Below are 22,388 nucleotides of genomic sequence, written 5' to 3' on the forward strand. Positions count from 1 at the left end.
AAGGACCACTGCCATTATTGGCGTTTGATGCATGACCTTGGAATTTGTTTTTTTTTTTTTTGGAGAAGGAGTCTCACTGTGTTGCCCAGGCTGGAGTGCAGTGGCATGATCTCTGCTCACTGCAACCTCTGCCTCCCGGGTGCAAGTGATTCTTTAGCCTCAGCCTCCTGAGTAGCTGGGATTACAGGTGCCTGCCACCACGCCTGGCTAATTTTTGTAATTTTAGTAGAGACGGCGTTTCACCATGTTGGCCAGGTTGGCCTCAATCTCCTGACCTCAAGTGATCTGCCCGCCTTGGCCTTCCAAAGTGCTGGGATTACAGGTGTGAGCCACTATGCCCAGCTGGAATTTGATGTTCTTTTAATCAGTGATATATCGGCATCAGGTTATAGGTTGGCAGTCAATTACAAGGTGATTGGCGCCATTCAGAATATACCAGAGACACAGTTTCTGTTGCTGAGTTGCCTGTAAAATTTAAGTCTAATCTTCCCTGTCTGTTCAGCAGCCTTGGGCATTGAGGATCCTCTGACTTTGAAACACTGCCTTCCCTTGCTTTCTGCGATGCTATAGCCTCTTGGCATGCTTTCTTCTTCTTTTCTGATTGTTCTTGGCATATCACTTCTGTACCCTCAAATATTATTCATCCTTGGATTCATTGTTGGCTCTTGTTTCCACATATACTGTTTGGATTCCTTGGTGAAGTTGCTCTGTATGTGCCTGTTATTCTTAGTCATGCCCGCAGCCCAGAGCACTTCCTTAAACTCTGTCTCTTGAATGTCTCTATTTGGTGTACAGCATGGGCTTGTCAGTCTCCAAGACTGAATTCTGATCTTCATCCATATGTGTTCATGTGTTTCTTGCTTAGCAAATGGCTCTGCCCTTTACCCAGGTCCCCTGGACAGCTCCTGGGCTTCCTCCCAGCCTTCTCCTTCTCCCTGCCCTCTGCCCCCAAACCAGTCCTGCGCTGAGCACTGTTTCTGTCTCTCACATGGGTCCCTGAGCCACTTGCGGTTCCTCCATCCTCAATGAGTTCTCTTCTTTCTCCCCGACTTGTGTTTTTCTGCCTTCAGTCTTGATCAGCTCTGACCCAATTTGCACATCATGGAGTGGTCTTCTTTCGTGACCATCCCACTCCCCCACTTACTCCCTATAACTGCATTGACTTACAGCTCTTCCGTGGGTCTCTTGTAGAGTTGGGACAAAGTATCCAGTGCTTGATCTGGCTTCTAGGACTCTGTTCCCTACTGGCTGTGTCTGTTTCTGTTCTACCTCTTATGCCGTGCTGTATGCCAGGGGTGACAGACAGTGGCAGGTAAGACACCACAATTCTTTCATCCAGTTTGCAAATAAATGATGGCCTGAGTCCCACAAGCTCCCCTCTTGCCACGCCCCTGCCTTGGGACTCTTGAGACCTCTCCACAATTCAGCAGCTAAAGCACTAATGCCAGGTCCTGTGTGGGGCAGGGCCTTCAGCACCACTGCCTGTGCCTTGCTTGGTGCCTGTCACTAATTTAGATGATTCAGTTCTGTATTTTTTTTTTTTTTTTTTTTTGAGATGGTATCTCGCTCTGTCGCCCAGGCTAGAGTGCAGTGGTGCGATCTCAGCTCATTGCAGCCTCTGCCTTCTGGGTTCAAGTGATTCTCGTGCCTCGGCCTCCTGTGTAGCTGGGACTACAGGTGTGTACCACCATGCCACCTACTTTTTGTATTTTTAGTAGAGATGGGGTTTCCTCATGTTGGCTAGGCTGGTCTCAAACTCCTGGCCTCATGTGACCTGCCCGCCTCAGCTTCCCAAAGTGTTGGGATTACAGGCATTAGCCACTGTGCCTGGCCCAATCCTGTATTTTGAACAACTCTCCTGGTTTCTACTGTCTTGAAACTCTTCAAGTCTGGCAGTTCTTTCCCTTCCACTACCTTCCTTCCTCAGCTCTCACCCAAACTCCTACCGGCCAAACTTCTATTCTCTCTTAAAAAAAAAAATATGGCCGGGTGTGGTGGCTCATGCCTGTAATCATAGCACTTTGGGAGGCCGAGGCAGGTGGATCACGAGGTCAAGAGAGAGATCGAGACCATCCTGGCTAACACGGTGAAACCCCGTCTCACCTAAAAATACAAAAAATTAGCCGGGTGTGGTGGTGGGCACCTGTAGTCCCAGCTACTTGGGAGGCTGAGGCAGGAGAATGGCATGAACCCAGGAAGTGGGGCTTCCAATGAGCAGAGAGTGTGCCACTGCACTCCAGCCTGAGCAACAGAGTGAGACTCCACCTCAAAAAAACAAAAAAAATTGGTAAAATATACATAATGAAATTTACTATTTCAGCCATTTGAAGTGTACGGTTCAGCATAAGAGTACTTAATGCACATTCACATGTCATACAATAATCTTTACCACCATTCATCTCAGAACCTTTCCATTTTTACAAACCAAAACTGTATTCATTAAACACTAACACTCACTCCCTCCAGTCCCCCGCCTCTGGCAGCCAGCATTCTACTTTCTGCCTCAGTGCATTCTACTACTTTAGGTTCCTTGTATCAGTGGGATCATGCAACATTTGTTCTTTTGTGTCTGGCTTTATTTAGCATAACGTCTTCAAAGATCGTCCATGTTGTAATATGTGTCAGAATTTCCTTTTTTTTTTTTTAAAAAAAAAAGATGGAGTCTTGCTCTGTTGCCCAGGCTGCTGGAGTACAGTAAGTAGCGCTATCTCAGCTCACCACAACCTCTGCCTCCTGGGTCAAGTGATTCTGCTGACTCAGCCTCCCGAGTAGCTGGGACTACAGGTGTGCGTCATCATGCCTGGCTAATTTTTTTTTATTTTTTTTTATTTTTAATAGAGACGGGGTTTCACTGTGTTGGCCAGGCTGCTCTTGAACCCTTGACCTCGTGATCTGCCCGCCTCGGCCTCCCAAAGTGCTGGGATTACTGGCGTGAGCAACCACACCCAGCCCAGAATTTTCTTCTTTTTAAAGGCTGAATAATACTTTTGAGGGTATGTAGAACCCGTATTTTGTTTATTCCCATGATAGTTGGGTGTCTTCCACTTATGGGCTATAGTGAATGGTACTGCTATGAATATGAAGATGCAAATACATGTTTTTTCCACTTTTAGTTCCTTTGGGGAGTATACCCAGAAGGACAATGCTGGATCATGTTGTAATTCTATGTTTAATATTTTTTAGGAACCATCAGAGGGTTTTCCATAGTGGCTATACCATGTTGCATTTCCACGAGCAATGCACAAGAGGTCCATTTTCTCCACATCCTTGCCAACTCCACAGCCTTGCCAGTGCTGGTTTTTTATTTATTTTTATTTATTTGTTTATTTATTTATTTATTTTTTATTTTATTTTATTTTTTTTTGAGACGGAGTCTTGCTCTGTCACCCATGCTGGAGTGCAGTGGCCGGATCTCAGCTCACTGCAAGCTCCGCCTCCCGGGTTTACGCCATTCTCCTGCCTCAGCCTCCCGAGTAGCTGGGACTACAGGCGCCCGCCACCTCGCCCGGCTATTTTTTTGTATTTTTTAGTAGAGACGGGGTTTCACCGTGTTAGCTGGGATCGTCTCTCGATCTCCTGACCTCGTGATCCGCCCGTCTCGGCCTCCCAAAGTGCTGGGATTACAGGCTTGAGCCACCGCGCCCGGCCTATTTATTTATTTTTTGAGATGGAGTCTCACTTTGTCACCCAGGCTGGAGTGCAGCAGTGTGATCTCAGCTCATTGCAGCCTCCACCTCCCGGGTTCAAGTGATTTTCCTGCCTCAGCTTCCCAAGTAGCTGGGATTACAGGCATGAGCCACCGTGACTTGCTAATTTTTGTATTTTTAGTAGAGGCAGAGTTTCACTGTGTTGGCCAGGCTGGTCTCGAACTCCTGACCTCAAATGATCTGCCCGCCTTGGCCTCTCAAAGTGCTAGGAGTATAGGCGTGAGCCACCGCACCCAGCCAATGCTGGCTTTTTAAATTAGAGTAAAGTTATACAGCTTTAATTGTATACATGGAGAGAACCAGAGAGTGATTACCACCCCCTTTTTTCGTATCTGTCTATCTATATATATACACACACACTATACATATATATATATGTATAGTAACTTTATTATTTTTTGTAGGGACAGAATCTTACTGTTTTGCCCAGGTGGTCTCAAACTCCTTGTCCTAAGTGATCCTCCCACCTTGGCCTCCCAAAGTGCTGGGATTACAGGCCTGAGCCACCATCCCTGGCCTCCTTTTTTCTGTTTTCATAATTGCCATCCTGATGGGTGTGAAGTGGTATCTCATGTGGTTTTGTTCTCTTCTCTCTTGAAGTTTCAGAATTGTTTTCAAAAAGCCAGTCATGAGCTCCCTACGTGGTTCAGCTGGACTGTGCCCCTCCTATAGTCCTAAGTTCTTCTTCCTTCAAACCTATATATGGAACTACCCATTTTCTTTCTTTCTTTCTTTCTTTTTTTGTTGAGATGAAGTCTCGCTCTGTTGCCCATGCTGGAGTGCAGTGGCACTATCTTGGCTCACTGCAGCCTCTGCCTCCTGAGTTCAAGCGATTCTCCTGCCCCAGTCTCCCTAGTAGCTGTGATTACAGACGCACATCACCACGCCTGGCTAAGTTTTATATTTTTAGTAGGGACGGGGTTTCATCATATTGGCCAGGCTGGTCTCGAACTAGTGACTTCAGGTGATCCGCCTGCCTTGACCTCCCAAAGTGTTACGATTACAGGCTCATCCTTGTAGCTCCAGTGTCTGGAACTCCAGTATTTGGCTACTTGCATAGTAGAGGCCACCAAAGGACTGCATTCAAAATAACCACTTGAGGACCCTGACTTCAGAACACCCTGTTCATTTTCCTGGGAAGCCAAACCACTACTCTCAGCGGTCTGTATGCATCCTCAGTCAGTGGGAGCAGGTGGTAGTAATATACCCACAACTATAAATGAGAGACACTGACTTCCTTGATCTTCAGTGGGGATTTTTGAAAATGGTTGATTGCACTCAAAGCAGAATTTATATTTTGCTTCATTGGGTCACCTTGGGCAACAATTGCATTTCTGTAGAACATTAATTTTGGATGTGTTTGCTCTTGCTTCTCTAGTTCTTTTAATTGTGATGTTAGAGTGTCAATTTTAGATCTTTCCTGCTTTCTCTTGTAGGCATTTAGTGCTATAAATTTCCCTCTACACACTGCTTTAAATGTGTCCCAGAGATTCTGGTATGTTGTATCTTTGTTCTCATTGGTTTCAAAGAACATCTTTATTTCTGCCTTCATTTCGTTATGTACCCAGTAGTCATTCAGGAGCAGGTTGTTCAGTTTCCATATATTTGAGCGGTTTTAATTGAGTTTCTTAGTCCTGAGTTCTAGTTTGATTGCACTGTGGTCTGAGAGACAGTTTGTTATAATTTCTGTTCTTATACATTTGCTGAGGAGTGCTTTACTTCCAACTATGTGGTCAATTTTGGAATAAGTGCGATGTAGCAAACTATAACAAGAATGGAAAAACCAAATACCACATGTTCTCACTCATAGGTGGGAATTGAACAATGAGATCACTTGGACACAGGAAGGGGAATATCACACACCGGGTCCTATTGTGGGGAGGAGGGAGCGGGGAGGGATAGCATTAGCAGATATACCTAATATAAATGACGAGTTAATGGGTGAAGCACACCAACATGGCACATGTATACATATGTAACAAACCTGCACGTTGTGCACATGTACCCTAGAACTTAAAGTATAATAATTAAAAAAAAAAGTTAGAAAAAATGAAAAAAAAATTAATTTTGGAGGAAGCTGCGTGTGCCAGGGGAGCCCTGGGTGCATCCTTTTGATGGTGAGGGGAAGTCCAGTTCCTCACCCGCCCATCCCTGCTTTCAGTTCCCTGTTGGTGATTTTCTTTTGTGTTCATGCACGTGCAAATCAGCTGCTTTTGGTGAGGGAAGCCTTGGAAGGATGTCTGCTAAAGGTGCAGAGAAAATGCAGGGCTCCGTTCAAGGTGAAAAAAGTGGTTGACAACCGGCAGAAAGAAGCTGGCCTTAGGGAGGAAGTCAGAAGCCAGGGTGCTGTACCCCTTGGGCTCTTTGTTAACTCCTGGGTCACTGTAGCATGGGGATGTCCATAGGGTCCCTTGGGGGTGGGTCCTTGACACCCAGGGTGGCAGGGACCTGGGCCAGTGGCTATTTACTAAGGGGTATGAATGTGTCCCAGCATGTTAAGATCTAGTGGAGCTGGACTGATACCTCTTGGCGGAATGTGACCTCTGCCTGTTTCAAAGGTGTTTAATCCTGCTGTTTCATAAATTAAGACTCAGGCCTGTAATTCCAGCACTTTGGGAGGCCGAGGTGAGTGGATCACTTGAGGCCTGGATTTCGAGACCGGCCTGGCCAACATGGTGAAACCCTGTCTCCATTAAAAATACAAAAATTAGCTGGGCATGGTGGTAGGCACCTGTAATTCCAGCTACTTGGGAGGCTGAGGCAGGAGAATCGCTTGAACCCAGGAGGCAGAGGTTTCAGTGAGCTGAGACCATGCCCTGGCACTCCAGCCTGGGTGACAGAGTGAGACTCCGCCTCAAAAAAAAAAAAAAAAAAAGTAAAAGAGACTGAGCTTGGCCTCTGAGTTGTCAGTTTTTAGATCACAGTTATCCAGCCTGAGTTCCATGGGTCCTTTGCTTTGCTCCTTTCAGAATGTAAATGACTCTTCAGCTCATGATGGGGTATGCCCCTAAAAGGAAGTGAGACACAAGTTTTAGAAGTCCTTCTTAGAAATTTCCCACTGTTTTTTTTTTTTTTTAAATAAGAGACGGGGTCTTTCTCTGTTGCCAGACTAGAGTGCAGTGGTGCAATCATGGCTCTCTGCAGCCTTCAACTTCCTGGCTCAAGCGATCCTCCCACTTCAGCCTCTCAGGTAGCTGGGACTGCACGTGCACGCCACCATGCCTGGTTAATTTATTTCCGACTCTTTAATAAAGGAGGTGCTACGCTGTAAACTCTCATAGGATACAGGTGTATTATGCTGAGCTCTGGTTCTGGAAGGCAGTCTTGTGGCTAGTTGGAAGATGGCCAAGTGACAGAGCTCAGCCCGTTGTTGGCACTCTGCTCTGCCAATCCATTTGTGCCTTGCAGTCAGGCTGGTTCAGTTTGGGATGTGACAGATTTGGGAGCACCTGTATTCACTGAGTTCTCAGACTGGCACATGAGCGAACTTGGTTTACCTTTGTTCCTGGCATGGCTGATATCACGTGTGGCTGATTCTGTTAGATTCTGCCCTCAGATTCATCCCTCTGTCTTCCTTGGCTTTGATAGAACCCAGATTTTGCTTGAGGCTGTGATATGTACTCCTTTGTCTCGGTGAGGGATCCTGAAGGATTAAGCCAGTTTTGAGTTTTGTTCTCTGCTTTCTCTGCTCCCTTGTGATTTGTCTGGGATTACTTGTTCTTTCCTGATAAAAGGGGCGATAGAGCTGGCTTCATCCCGTTCCCTTTCTTCCTGCTCAATTGTGAATGAGATGCCCAGAGTTATGACAGTCCTCTGGGACAGCGAGATCAAAAGGTTGGAGATTCTAGCCTGACATAGCCTTCGTATCACTGGCCTATTTCCAGACCAACCCAGCTCCATGGACTTGGATTTTCTTTGTGTGTGGGTTTTTTTCATTTTGTTTTGTTTTTAGAGACAGGGCCTTGCTCTGTTAACGAGGCTGGAGTGCAGTGGTGCAGTCATAGCTCACTACAGCCTCAAACTCCTGGGCTCCAGCCATTCCCCTGCCTCAGCCTCCTAAGTAGCTGGGACAACGGGTGTGTGCCGCCACACTAGGCTCCTTGTAGTTGGGTTTTCTGTTTCCTTTTTGTAGAGGTGGGGTCTTACCATTTGCCCAGGCTGGTCTTGGGTTTTCTGATTTTTTTGTTGAGCAATACTTTGTTTGTTTTGGGGCAGTGTTGTCACATTGATGAGACACCCCTCGCCTCCCCCCATGGCTGTGGAGCACAGGTGTTGCTCCGTTCCTGGCGTGTTCTTGGTCTTCTATAGATGATTGTCAGATGACTGAAGAACATGTCCTGTCTCACTGCATTATTCCCTGTGGTTGCAAATGATAGAAAATCCTTTAGACTGATTTGAAAAATCAGATGAAGGACATTTATATATTGACCCAAGTAAGTAAGAAATCATCTCAGAGTTGAGCTGGATTCAGGGGCCCTGCCTTCTCCCAAATGTGCCGTCCCTCCGGCATAGCTTCTCTGTGGTTGGGTGTCTTTTCAGATGGGGTCTCTCTACATGGTGGGGTGGAAAATGGCCCCAGGTAGCTACAGGTTTCCAGGGATGAGAGATCCTACTTCTCGAAGGGGCTCGGCACACTCCCTGCTTACGGGTCGTATTACAGGTTTTGTGAGCCGTGCAGTCTCCATAGCAGTGACTCAGCTCTGCCACTGGAGCAGAAACTCAGCCACAGACCATATGGGAGCAAATGGGTGTGGCTGCGTTCCAGGAACACTGTGCTTACAAAAACAGTTCGGAGGCCAAATTTGACCCCCGGGCCATAGTTTGCTGACCTCAGCTCCTGGAGGAGACAAGGCGTCTTTTCTGGTGGCTCCAGAGAACCCTGTGGTCCAGGGCTGAGACTAGGGCGAGGTTAGTGAGACACTCACTTTGGCCACAAAATTGAAGGTGGTACCAAAAAACTTATCAATCAAGATAACTCATATTTTTATGTAATATTAAAAAAAATGAAAGTTGCGTATGCCGTGGTTCTGGCCAGTTAATTGCCTGCCCTGGGTTAGCTGTCCACCCCTGCTGTAGGGGGAGGTTAGGGCAGTGCGGAAGGACCCCAGTGGAATGGGTTTCCCATACGAAAGAGGGGTGCTCTTACTAGAAGAAAGGGAAAAGGACCAGAAAAGGACCAGGCTTGGTGGCTTATGCCTGTAATCCCAGTGCTTTGGGAGTCTGATGCTGGAGGATCATTTGATTTCAGGAGTTCAAGACCAGCCTGATAATGTAGTGAGACCCTCATCTCTACAGAAAAAAACAAACAAACAAAAGCCATGTATAGTGGTGTACACCTGTAGTCCCAGCTACTTGTGAGCCTGAGGTGGGAGGATCGCTTGAGCCCAGGAGTTCAAGACTGCAGTGTACTATGATCGTGCCACTGTGCTCTAGCCTGGGTGACAGAGCGAGACCTTGTCCCCACCCCGCCTCTCAAAAAAAAAAAAAAAAAAAAAAAAAAAGAAACTCCAAACAAGGAAAAGGAATGCTGTTTGGTGCAAGTGTGGTAGTGATATTAATAGCTGGTTTTCACTGAGCACCAATTATATGCCAGGTATGTTAATCGCTATGGCTAACATTTATTCACTGCATTATTGGATACACTTGACATGTATTCCTATTTCTCATTTTTCCCTCATAGCAATCCATACAGGTAGGTACTGTTCTCCCCATTGTACAGGTGAAGAAAGTAGAGGACAAAAAAAGTTTCCCAAGGTGACACAGTGCCTGAACTAGAATTTGGGACAAGGTTTTTGTCTTCCTTGTGGTCTCTAAGGTATGAATTCTTGGCATTGGTGATGGCATCGGTGATAGGTTAAGACTTGATAGAAACTTTCCCAAAAGCCTGGTGCTGTTAGTCATCCTCTTTTAACAGGTGCCCCAGGGCAGCTCTTCTCAACACCCCTCCCTGGCACTTGTTTTTGTTGGCGTTTGGCTTTCAGGTGTTTGCAGAACCAGAAGCCCTTGCCCGCTTTTTGACTTAGCACCATGTTTCAAAGCAGATCAGCGTATATCTCTAAATTAAATTACGGACACGGCAGGCGCTAATTGGCAGGTGAGCTGCACTTTAAATAGAGCACATTCATTCTGGCAGTGGAAGCAGAACCCTGCTGGGATAATTCTTATCATCAGCAGCATCACCCTGACAAGCTTTAAAAGGATTCTGTAGCAGTAAGCAATTTGCAGAATTGAAAGGTGAAAACACACTTTAAAGCATTCATGTAGATTCAAGGTCGGAGGGAGGTGACTGCGTTTTTCAAGACAGGCTGCAGGTGAGAGTCACTTGATTGGAAATGTGATGGACGTACAGATAATGGTCTGGGGTATTTCGAAACACTTTGTTGGCCAGCTGACCGAGGGAGTTGTCACCAGATTCCCCGTCCTGGTTTCTGAGTGAGGCGGAGAGTGGAAGGAAGGCGGTTGTGTACAGTTGTGTGGATTAGACTGATCTGATGAGCTTGGGAAGTGGATTAGTTTGACATTCAGGGATTGAGACAGAAGATAGTCTTGAGGGACCTGCCCTCTTGCTGGTTTTTGTTATTCCTGGGAAGATTATTCTAAATGATCCCAGCGATTGGCTTGATCCCCACATACTTACGCTCACGCATACAGATGTGTACATTTAGATGCTGCGAACACAGAAGAACCCACGTAAATGCCCTCTGCTGTGAAGGGAATTAATTATTAAGCAAATGCTGATTGGTCATCATGGACTGGGCACTGTGCTTGGTGCTTTCCTTCCCTTTCTAGTTACCCCAGTAACCTTGGGTGATTCTGTACTTTTGTGTTGATTTTATGGGAGAGGATTTTCAGGCTTAGCATGGTTGAGTGACTTGCGGAAGGTCATTTGGTTGAATGGACTTTTTCTCTGTTCGTCCTGCCTGCTAGACTGGAAGTCCCTTAGGGACGAGTTCTTCTTGTCTCTAACTGGTGACACATAGCCTACCTCGGTTCACAGCTCATAGAAAGAATGCAGTGCATCCTAGTGAAGTTGAATTGAAACATTAGAGTGAACTTAACTAGCCTGCCATGCAGTTTCTGGAGATGGGTGTACTTGCCTACTTCTGGAAGGCAGGTTCAAAGCCTTTGTGATGTTTCAGAGGGGACTGTGAGCCTGTTTAGCTCCTAGATTGGAAGCCGGGTCTAACTGCAAAGACTCAGCTTCCCCCACTTGGAGTATTAAACAGTTGTGAACGTGACCATTTCGAAGAAGGCCAAGTCCCCTCATTTTGCAAGGCGGCGTGATTTGGGTTTGCAGTGAGCTCTGAGGTCCCTTTCTGCCATACTGTTTACTAACTGTGTTGCTGGGTGAGTCGCTTTACTTGTCCTGGCTTCAGACCTTGTCTTTCACATGGAGATGGTCTTGGTTGTGATGATGTCAGATGTAAAGTGTTTACTGCAATGGCTGGTGCTTAGTTACTGCTCAGTAAATAGTAGTTGCTGTTGCTGCTGTTATTATTATTGCCAGCCCGAAAAAGTGTTGAAGAGCCAATGTTAAGTGAAGAAAATTGATCACAAAATTATGTATACACTAGCATGACAACTATGAAAAAATCTGGGGTTGGGCATGGTGGCTCCCGACTGTAATCCTAGCATTTTGGGAATCTTAGGCAAGAGGATCACTTGAAGCCAGGAGTTTGATACCAGACTGCACAACATAGCAGAACATCGTCTCTACAAATAAATAAAAAATTAAAAAATTAGCTGGGCATGGGGGTGCATGCCTGTGTCTCAGCTACTCGGGAGGCCGAGACAGGAGGATCACTTGAGGCCAGGACATTGAGGCTGCAGTGAACTCCAGCCTGGGTGACAGAGGGAGAGGCCTTGTCTCAAACATAAACAAATAATAATTAATTTAAAATGTATATAAAAAAATTTAAAAATCTGTGTACACGTGGATAAAAAGTGGTGGGATGTGAGGAGATACAAGTAGTTGTAGGAATGACTGTCTTATGGGTAAAAATAAACTGTCTTGAGTTTCCCATAAAGCCTTAAATCTGTTCCTATCCTCAGACTGAGTAATTTGACATGTGGAAATCTTTCCTAAGGAACTAGAAATGAGGACAATTATTTATGTATAGGGGTGTTCTTTACTGCGCAGAAGGAAAGTTGGCCATGTGCCATGCCCTTAGTAGTAGGGAAATAGTTATGTTTTACTGGAAAACCATCAAAAATCATCTTTGAAAGACTTTTAATTATAATAGGAAAATGTTCATGATCTAGACAAGAAATAAATGAATCAGGATATAAAATTACACATATAACTATGTATGCATATACACTCATACAATATGATGTGGTTTTATTTATTTATTTTTTGAGACAGAGTTTCGCTCTGTCACCAACCTGGAGTGTAGTGGCATGATAGTGGTTCACTGCAACCTCCGCCTCCCGGGTTCAAGCAATTCTGCTGCCTCAGCCTCCCGAGTAGCTGGGACTACAGGCATGCGCCACCATGCCCAGCTAATTTTTGTATTTTTAGTCGAGACGGGATTTCACCATTTTGGCCAGGATGTTCTCAATCTCTTGACCTTGTGATCTGCCTGCCTCAGCCTCCCAAAGTGCTGGGATTACAGGAGTGAGCTACCGTGCCAGCCTATTTTTTTTGTTTTTTGTGTTTTTTTTTTGAGATGGAGTCTTTCTCTGTTGCCCGGGCTGGAGTGCAGTGGTGTGATCTCAGCTCACTGCAACCTCTGCCTCCTGGGTTTAAGTGAGTCTCCTGCCTCAGCCTCCCGTGTAGCTGGGATTACAGGCACCTGCCACCAGGCCTGGCTCATTATTGTATTTTTAGTAGAGATGGGGTTTCACCATGTTGGTCAGGCTGGTCTGGAACCCCTGACCTCAGATGATCCGCTTGCATTGGCCTCCTGGAGTGCTGGGATTACAGGCGTGAGCCACTGTGCCCGGCCTGATGTGTTCTTTTCTTCTGGCTGCTGTAACAAATTAATACACAGTTGGTGACTTTTAAACACTATAATTTATTCTCCCACCGTTCCGGAGGCCAGAAGTCCCAAATCAGCTTCACTGGGCTAAAGTCAAGGTGACAGACAGCAGGGCTGCTTGCTTCTGGAGGCTCCAGGGCCGAATCCGTTCCTGGCCCTTCCAGAGTCTGCTTGCTGCCCACTTTCCTTGGCTGTGGCTGCCCCATGCTAGTCTTTGCTTCTCTGGTCACATCATGTCCTCCTATTCTGCGTCAAGTTTCTCTCTGCCTGTCCCTGCCTCTGATGAAGATGTGATTACATCAGCCTCACAGGGATGATGCAAGATAACCTCCCAATTTCCAGATCCTAACACAGTTGCAAAGACTCTTTTACCGTATAACATAATATTCAGAGAATTCTGGAGCTTAGGAAGTCAATATCTTTGAGGATTATAATTCAGCCTACAGCAAATGTTGATTTTATTATAAAAAAGAAAAATGCAGTAAAAAAGACTGAGAATTCTTGAAAATGTCAACTTTGGTCTTTTCTGGATGAGAGGTTTTAAAGTCATTCTTATTTTTGATGTAGTCTTCTGTATCTCCCACCTTTTTTTAAATTTCATTATTGTTTTGGAGGCTAAGTCTTGCTCTGTCACCAGGCTGAAGTGCAGTGGTGCAATCTCAGCTCACTGCAACCTCTGCCTCCTGGGTTTAAGTGATTCTCCTGCCTCAGCCTGCCCGGTAGGTGGGATTGCAGGTGTGCACCACCACGCCCAGCTAATTTTTGCATTTTTAGTGGAGACGGGGTTTTACCGTGTTGGCCAGGCTGGTCTCGAACTCCTGACCTCAAGTGATCCACCACGTCAGCCTCCCAAGTGCCGGGATTACAGGCGTGAGCCACCGTTCCCAGTCTCAATTTTTGTTTTAGATTCAGGGGATACATGTGCAGGTTTGTTACCTGGGTACATTGCGTGATGCTAAGGTTTAGGGCATGATTGAACCCATCTCCCAGGTAGTGAACATAGTACCTGGTAGGTAGTTTTTCAGTTCGTGCTGTCCTCCCTCTCTACTCTCTCTACTCTCTCTAGCAGTCCCCAGTATCTGTTGTTTGCTCTCTTTATGTCTGTGTGTACCCAGTGTTTAGCTTCCATTTATAAGTGAGAATATGCAGTATTTCATTTTCTATTTCTGTGTAATTTGCTTAGGATAATGGCCTCCAGTCATCCGTGTTGCTGCATAGGACACAATTTTGTTCTTTTTCAAGGCTGCGTAGTATTCCGTTGTGTAAATGTATCACATTTTGTTTATACAGTCCACTATTGGTGGGTATCTGGGTTGATTCCATGTCTTTGGTGTTATCCCCCACCTTTTCCATCCTAAGGGGATACTCTGTTACAATCTTCATCATCGCCTAGGGGCTTTGTGTGTTCCTTTCCCAATGCTAAGTACCCCAGGCTGAGTGCCAGGTGCCTGTGCCCTCTCTCCGTAGAGCCCGTGTTCTGGTACTACGTGAAGGAGGTCCTCAACAAGCACGAGCTGCAGCGCTTCTACTCCCTGCGCCACATCGCCTCCGACGTGGGCCGGGGCCGCGCCTGGCTGCGCTGTGCCCTCAACGAGCACTCCCTAGAGCGCTACCTGCACATGCTCCTGGCCGACCGCTGCAGGCTCAGGTACGTGGCTGGGACGGGACCTGGGATGGGGTGGAACAAGGGGTGAAGATCTTGGAGTCTGGAGTCAGACCACCTGGATTTTCATCCTAGTTCCCCGATCTGGGGCAAGTGGGCCTCCCTCTGACAGCTCTGGAGTGTTCTGCTGAGCTGGGGGGAAACTTGGGGGAGAATCATTGAGAGACTGCCTGTAAAGGGCTCGGCATGGCACTTGAATGTGGAGAGAGCTGTTGTCTTAGGACATAGCTTGCTCTTCACTTTCTGGATTTTTTTTTTTTTAGACGGAGTCTCACTCTGTCGCCCAGGCTGGAGTGCAGTGGCCGCATCTCAGCTCACTGCAAGCTCCGCCTCCCGGGTTCACGCCATTCTCCTGCCTCAGCCTCCCGAGTAGCTGGGACTACAGGCGCCCGCCACCTTGCCCGGCTAGTTTTTTTTTTTTAATTTTTAGTAGAGACGGGGTTTCACCGTGCTAGCCAGGATGGTCTCGATCTCCTGACCTCGTGATCTGCCCGTCTCAGCCTCCCAAAGTGCTGGGATTACAGGCTTGAGCCACCGCGCCCGGCCTTTTTTTTTTTTTTTTTTTTTTTTTTTTTTTAAGACTGGGTCTTGCTTTGTTGCCCAAGTTGGAGTGCAGTGGCATGAACACGGGTCATTGCAGCCTGGACCTCCCTGGCCCAAGCAATCCTCCCACCTCAGCCTCCTGAGCAGCCAGGACCATAAGTGAATGCCATCATGCCTGGCTAATTTAAACATTTTTTTTGTAGTGATGGGGTCTCAGTGTGTTGCCCAGGCTGGTCTTGAACTCCTAGGTTCAAGTAATCTTCCCACCTCAGCCTCCCAAAGTGCTGAGATTACAGGTGTGAGCTACCATGCCAGGCATAGAATTTTAATTTGGGATTCTTGCATTCGTTCAATCCCAAACTGAAAAAAAACATGGAAATTTTAACTTGGAGAAGGAAGTCATTTTTTTGTGTTTGTTTTTTGTTTGTTTGTTTTTGAGACGGAGTTTCACTCTGTTGCCCAGGCTGGAGTGCATTGATGCTATCTGGGCTCACTGCAACTTCTGTCTTCCCAGTTCAAGCGATTCTCCTGCCTCAGCGCCTCTTGAGTAGCATGTGCCACAACACCTAGCTAATTTTTTGTATTTTTAGTAGGTACGGGGTTTAATTATGTTGACCAGGCTGGTCTCAAACTCCTGACCTCAGGTAATCTGCCCACCTAGGCCTCCCAAAGTGCTGGGATTACAGGCGTGAGCCACCGTGCCTGGGCGTGGCCATTACTTTTGCTCTGAGAATGGTGGACTAGACGTGTTGTTTTGTGTCCTTGAGTGATACGGAGCGACATTGATGAATCGTCTTCTGGTTCCTTAAGTAACTTCCCCATCAGCAATGCCCGGATCTTCAACAGTGAAATTTCCCTGAATTCAATCAGTGGGCAGTTTGTGAGCAGTGTGGTGTGTTCCCGTGATTTTATATCTTGACCTGTGTTCCCTAGTTCAGGTCTCCTCTTCTGCTTTATCTACTGCTGTGGTCACCTCTCTACTGGTAATGTCTCAGGTCTTCTGGTATTGTGCACTGGGGCTCTTGAAAATATCGTTAAAGTTCTCTGTTGCCTGTGGCTCTTTGTTCAATTGTATGGGTCCAAAATGGGAGGACTTGGGAGCCAGGAGGACTGATACTGGTGACACTTGTATACTGCTCAGGGTCAGAGTTCGGGGGGCTGAGAACATCTGGACCTCTGGGGCATTAACCAGCTTTAGTTAAGGAAAACACACTCCTGTTTCTTTCTTTCTTTTCTTTCCTTTTCTTCCTTTTTTTTTTTTGAGATGGAGTCTTGCTTTTTTGCCTAGGCTGGAGTGTAGTGGCGTGATCTTGGCTCACTGTAACCTCCGCCTCCTGGGTTCAAGCGATTCTCCTGCCTCAGCCTCCTGAGTAGCTGGGTCTACAGGCGCACGCCACCACACCTGGCTAATTTTTTGTATTTTTAGTAGAGACGGATTTCACCGTGTTAGCCAGGATGGTCTCGATCTCCTGACCTCGTGATCCTCCCGCCTCAGCGTCCCAAAGTGCTGGGATTACAGGCGTGAGCTACTGTGTGTGGCCTACTCCTATTTCTTGAAGTGAATTTCTGTGAAGCTCTTTCCAGCATATCATTTATGGGTAGTTCAGAGTTACATACTCAGTCTCAAAGTTGAAGTGAACATCAAGAAGAAGTGAGTCCAGCAGGTAAGAATCACAGTTGACCTTACCTGGATCACCAGCCACTTCCCCAACCCGATGTGGGGAAAACACATTCATTTAGATGCATGAAAACGGGCTCAGATTTTTAAAGGATCATGATTTTAGGAATCAGGTACCGTCAGAATGTCAGCTTGAGCACGTGGTTTGTACGTCTGCTAATATTTTCTGGAAAAGTATATTGGAAATGCACCTCTTCTCTCTTTCTCCTGCCTCAGCCTGCCCGGTAGGTGGGATTACAGGTGTGCACCACCACGCCCAGCTAATTTTTGCATTTTTAATAGAGACGGGGTTTTACTGTATTGGCCAGGCTGGTCTCGAACTCCTAGCCTCAAGTGATCCACCACGTCAGCCTCCCAAGTGCCGGGATTACAGGCGTGAGCCACCGTTCCCAGCCTCAATTTTTATTTTAGATTCAGGGGCTACATGTGCAGGTTTGTTACCTGGGAACATTGCGTGATGCCGAGGTTTCGGGCATGATTGAACCCGTCTCCCAGGTAGTGAACATAGTACCCGGTAGGTAGTTTTTCAGTCTATGCTTTTCTCCCTCTCTACTCTCTCTAGCAGTCCCCATCTTTATGTCTGTGTGTACCCAGTGTTAGTTTCTGTTAGTTGTATTCAGTCACTTCAGTGGCTAATTTTTCCAACCCCTCACTCAACTATAGGTTGTGTATCCCTGACTGCTTTAGTGAAATTGACCTTTGCCTCGATTAATTTAGAATTCAGTGACCTGGCGGGGAAGTTATGGCATTGGGGATTTTTGGTTGTCATTGCTTGACAGGAAGTCAGAGAGAGCTTGGAAGCTGGACTCGGGAGAACTTCTTTTAAGCCCTGGCTGGACCATTTATTGGCCGGATGACCTTGGACAGGCCCTGTAGGCTTTCTTGACGGCCTTATCCCAATGCCATCTAGATTTGTGGTGTATTTTTAGCCTCCTGGCCTTTTCCAAGGATAATGTGGGCTTTCAGGTCTGTAACCTAGGCAGGCATTATATTATTATTATTATTATTATTTTGAGGTGGAGTCTCGCTCTTTCGCCCAAGCTGGAGTACAGTGGTGCAGTCTCTGCTCGCTGAGCCTCCAGGTTCAAGCGATTCTCCTGCTTCAGCCTCCTGAGTAGCTGGGATTACAAGCATCTGCCACCATGCCCAGCTAATTTTTTATATTTTTAATAGAGATGGAGTTTCACTGTGTTGGCCAGGCTGGTCTTGAACTCTTGACCTCAAGTGATCTTCCCACCCCAGCCTCCCAAAGTGCTGGGATTACAGGCATGAGCCACCATGCCTGGCCAAGGCAGGCATTATATTAAATGCCCTGGTTGATGAAGCCATAGAGGCTCTGTAATTTCTGTCTGAAATGGTCTCTTCTTGTATTAGGCAAATCAGGCGAGCCCTGTTGGCTGGCTTGGATTTCCTGTCTGTCTCTTGGGGACATTGCTTGAGTGGAAGTCACCCACCTGACTGCTCCCTCCTACTTTGCTGCTTTATAAATACATTTACGTATAATGTCTATTTTCATACTCTGAAGCTGGGGGTCTCGGGGGACCAGCGAGGAAGTTGTAGGATGTGTGTGTTAGATCTTCTGTTCGTAAGCAGAAGCTTTAAACCAGCAGAGACCTCAGACAAATCATATCCCTCCTGGGGTGATCAGGTGCAGATCTTCCAGGGAGCCGTCTAATGAAATTTCTTGGTTAATAGACACAGAGAACCACTGCTAAGAGCGATTTCCTCTTCTCTTTGAATCTGCAGCACTTTTTATGAAGACTGGTCTTTTGTGATGGATGAAGAGAGGTCCAGCATGCTTCCAACCATGGCAGCGGGTAAGCCTGGCCCAGACCAGGGCGCCGTGCCTTGTGACATTTGCGAGCAGAGGGGCTGCCTTGGGGCAGATCCACAATGCCATGGAATGTTGTGATTCTTCTGTGTCCCTCAACAACTTAATGAGTCACTTGCTGCTGTCCTTCTTTTACTAGCACTGAATGTTGGTTGTTTCATTTTTATTTTTTTAAAGATAGAGCCTCACTCTGTTGCCCAGGCTGGAGTGCAGTGGTGCCATCTCGGCTCACTGCAACCTCTGCCTCCTGGGTTCAAGTCATTTTCCTGTCTCAACCTCCCGAAAAGCTGGGATTACAGGCGCCTGCCACCACGCCCAGCTAATTTTTGTATTTTAATAGAGACAGGATTTCACTATGTTGGCCAGGCTGGTCTCGGACTCCTGGGCTCAAGTAATCCACTCGCCTTGGCCTCCCAAAGTGTTGGGATTGCAGGTGTAAGTCACCATGCCCGACCAGAGTGTTGGGTGTATTCATCTAGAATGTGAGACCCTGGCAGAGAAAATGAAGATTTGAGAAGGTTTTTAGTTGGGCTATGGAGATGTAATATATCTTGCGGGGAATTGGAGGTGGGAGACCTACCTTTGAATCCTGGCTTTACCCCTTGCTAACTGGTGACCTGGGGCAGATGCTATAAGCTTTGCTACCTTTTCTTTCCTCTCTGTGAGATGGGAATCATGCTGTCTCAGCAATCACCTTCATGGGGCTGTGAAAGAATCATGTGAGATCGGGAGCCACACATGTGACAGTTATCGTGGAGACCCTGGTGGACTGTTACATTGTTTGCCCTTTGACTCAAAGAGTGAAAGGTGGAATCAGCTGGACTGAAGTAGGCAACTTGCTTCCTCTTTCCAAGTTCTTTGTTGCCTCATTTTTGTTTTTCCTTGAAAGTTTATACTAAGTCTCATATATTTGGGGTTATGTTAGTCCTGTCCATTGATGAGAAAAAGGATTTGACCATGATTTCTTTGTAGACCATAAGATGCCAGTGTAAGTTTCTGTCCACAGTAATGATGATGATGTTATTGGTGCACATTTGATGGTTTATGGAGCTGAGTGTCTTGTGAGTGATTGCCTTTAATACTTACAATCCTGTGAGAGAGATAATATTGTCCCCATCTTACAGATAAGGTGACCGGAGTACAGGGAGATGATAAGTTGCTGGACCAAGGTCTTTTTTTTTTCTGAGACGGAGTTTCACTCTTGTTGCCCAGGTTGGAGTGCAGTGGCATGATCTTGGCTCGCTGCAACCTCTGCCTCCTGGGTTCAAGTGATTCTCCTATGCGGCCTCCCCAGTAGCTGGGATTATAGGCATGTACCACCACGCCCGGCTAATTTCATGTTTTTAATGGAGATGAGGTGTCTCCGTGTTGGTCAGGCTGGTCTCGAACTCCCGGCCTCAGGTGATCCACCTGTCTTGGCCTCCCAAAGTGCTGGGATTACAGGGATGAGCCACTGTACCCAGCCTGGACCAAGGCCTTGTAGCTAGTAGGTGACAGTGCTGGAGTTGACCCCCAGGCAGTCTGATCCCAGAACTTGTGCCTTCACCTCCTCCTGGTTGACTTCTTATTTGTATTTATCTTCCTGGCTATTAGGGAGAGAATGTGGCATGACTCAACTCCCATGATAATGGATGTCTGCTGACCCCAGTTTCATGGGAGGTGTTTTTTGTTTTTTTTTTTGAGACAGGGTCTTGCTCTGTCACCCAGGCTGGAGTGCAGTGGCACGATCTCGGCTCCCTACAACCTCCGCGTCGGAAGTATTTTTATACCTATTTAAGATCAGTGTGTCTCCTCTTCCGTACTCTGTGGTCTGCAGCTGTCTTCTCTTGGTGGTGGTATGACTGCCCATCAGCAAGCACTCCAGACTTCTTCCTTTTTTTGGGCAGGTCTGAACTCCATACTCTTTGCGATTAACATCGACAACAAGGATTTGAACGGGCAGAGTAAGTTTGCTCCCACCGTTTCAGACCTCTTAAAGGAGTCAACGCAGAATGTGACCTCCTTGCTGAAGGAGTCCACGCAAGGAGTGAGCAGCCTGTTCAGGGAGATCACAGCCTCCTCTGCCGTCTCCATCCTCATCAAACCTGAACAGGAGACCGACCCCTTGCCTGTCGTGTCCAGGAATGTCAGTGCCGGTGAGTGGGAACGGGTGCTCGAGGCGGAGCAGAGGGAAGCAGAATGTGGCTGATGGGGTGGACGTACCTCATAATCTGAAAGTCATTCCAAGGGGAATAGAGTCCAGTACACTTGTTTTCCATTTGTGTTTCTGTTTCTCATTCTCATTCACTCTGAAAGGGCTCTGACGGCCTTATCTAGATGCGAGAATTGCCGGGTGGAAAAATGAGCAGCTGAACCATAGCAAACGGAAAGTGAGGGTGTGAGAGACACCGGGAGCCAGATGACGTTGATCTTCATTCATTCATTCCTTTATTTGTTCCTTCATCGTATTCTGCGTGCTAGGCAGTGAGCTGAATAGGAAAGACAGATTGCCAGCAGGTAGCCTGCAGTCTCCTTTGGGATGGGTGTGGGTGGGTAGTTCATGACAAAATATATAATTTATGATCCTTAGGATAAAAGGGATGAAAGCCAAGCATAGGCTGCTGTGGGGAACGTCTGGCGTTGGGCTTGCCTCTGATTGGGGATGGCTTTTAAGTAGAGGCCTCAGGAAGGACAGGAGTTGTCAGCTTTGACTCTAGGGAGTCATGGGGAGGCAGAAGATAGTTGGTTCAGGCTGGGCTTGGTGGCTCATGCCTGTAATCCTAGCACTTTGGGAGGCCGAGGCAGGAGGATCACTTGAGTTCAAGGGTTCTAGACCAGCCTGGGCAATGTAGTGAGACCCTGTCTCAATTTTTTAACTTTTTTTTTTTTTTTTTTTTTTTTTTTTTTGAGACAGAGTCTCACTCTCTTGCCCAGGTTGGAGTGCAGGGGCATGATCTCAGCTCACTGCAACCTTCACCTCCCGGATTCAAGCAATTCTCCTGAGTAGATGGGACTACAGGCGTGTGCCAACATGCCCGGCTGGCTTCTTTTTGTATTTTTAGCAGAGATGGGGTTTCCCATGTTGGCCAGGCTGATCTTGAACTCCTAATCTCAGGTGATCTGCCCACCTTGCCCTCTCAAAATACTGGGATTACAGGTATGAGCCACTGTGCCCAGCCTGTTTTTAAAAAAATTTAAGTAAAAAATTGAATAAAAAAAGAAAGTTGATTAAGTTAAGATTAATTTGGTAAGAAATTTTCAATACCCTTTGATTTGTTTGGGACATTAAGATGTTACTAGAGCAAAATTGGAAGTTTTGTTGTAGTATGTATGTGTATATATGTAGAGACAGGGTCTTGCTATGTTGCCCAGTCTGGTCTTGAACTCCCGGCCTCAAGTGATCCTCCTGCCTTGGCCTCCCAAAGTGCTGGGATTACAGGTGTAAGCCACTGTGCCTGGTTGAAATTGGAAATTTTGGGCTTAAGTACGTAGTCTCAGTATCCTCAGATCTCTTAAACAAGGCAGTAACTGGGGCCATCCCTTTGGAATTACTGATGGTGAAAGTGCAGAATCCCATGGTGTCTTTGGTACACAGTGGCCTTGCTTGTCTTGCCCTGTGCTTCTCCAGCAGAGACCCTGCATGAACAGTGTAGGAGATAGGGCTGTTGATGGCTTCATGTAACAAAGACACTGAAATTTCTACACCCACAGGAGTAGCAGTCCCACCCATTTTTGGAACTCTGCTTTTGAGGTAATCTCGGAGTTGTGCTATACCAGTGAGGCCTCACCGCATCACACATTGGTTTAGACGGATTGGGTTTTTGGAATTCCCTCAAAGCGTCTTACATCTAAGTGTGATGATTAAAATGGGGGCACAAAGAATCTTCTCTGAGTGCTGGTCACTAAGGCAGGCTTGATTTCTTTTTCAGTTAGCATTTGCTATATAACAAGTGATTAAAAAATGTAGCGACTTAAAACCACCACAGTTCGTTCCTTTTTTAGGTGG

The 22,388-nt window shown here is 46.6% G+C and overlaps 1 protein-coding gene across 6 annotated transcripts in view; it reads left to right on the top strand.

The window, feature by feature from the left end:
- The window catches only part of LOC105467916 (sorting nexin 29), a 590,024-nt gene that overhangs the window by 52,380 nt on the left and 515,256 nt on the right, over window positions 1–22,388 (top strand). For 5 of the 6 annotated variants that reach the window (XR_011616096.1, XM_071083656.1, XM_071083659.1 and 2 more), the window contains exons 5-7: window positions 14,156–14,336; window positions 18,319–18,389; window positions 20,290–20,538. Coding sequence is in view for 5 of the 6 variants with exons in the window: in XM_071083656.1 (XP_070939757.1) it covers window positions 14,156–14,336; window positions 18,319–18,389; window positions 20,290–20,538 (501 nt within the window). In the remaining variant the exon portion in view is untranslated. The remainder of the gene's footprint in view (window positions 1–14,155; window positions 14,337–18,318; window positions 18,390–20,289; window positions 20,539–22,388) is intronic. The other variant, XM_071083658.1, reaches the window with a different exon arrangement.

The sequence above is a fragment of the Macaca nemestrina genome, chromosome 18, assembly GCF_043159975.1.
Source record: "Macaca nemestrina isolate mMacNem1 chromosome 18, mMacNem.hap1, whole genome shotgun sequence".
NCBI classification, from domain to species: domain Eukaryota; kingdom Metazoa; phylum Chordata; class Mammalia; order Primates; family Cercopithecidae; genus Macaca; species Macaca nemestrina.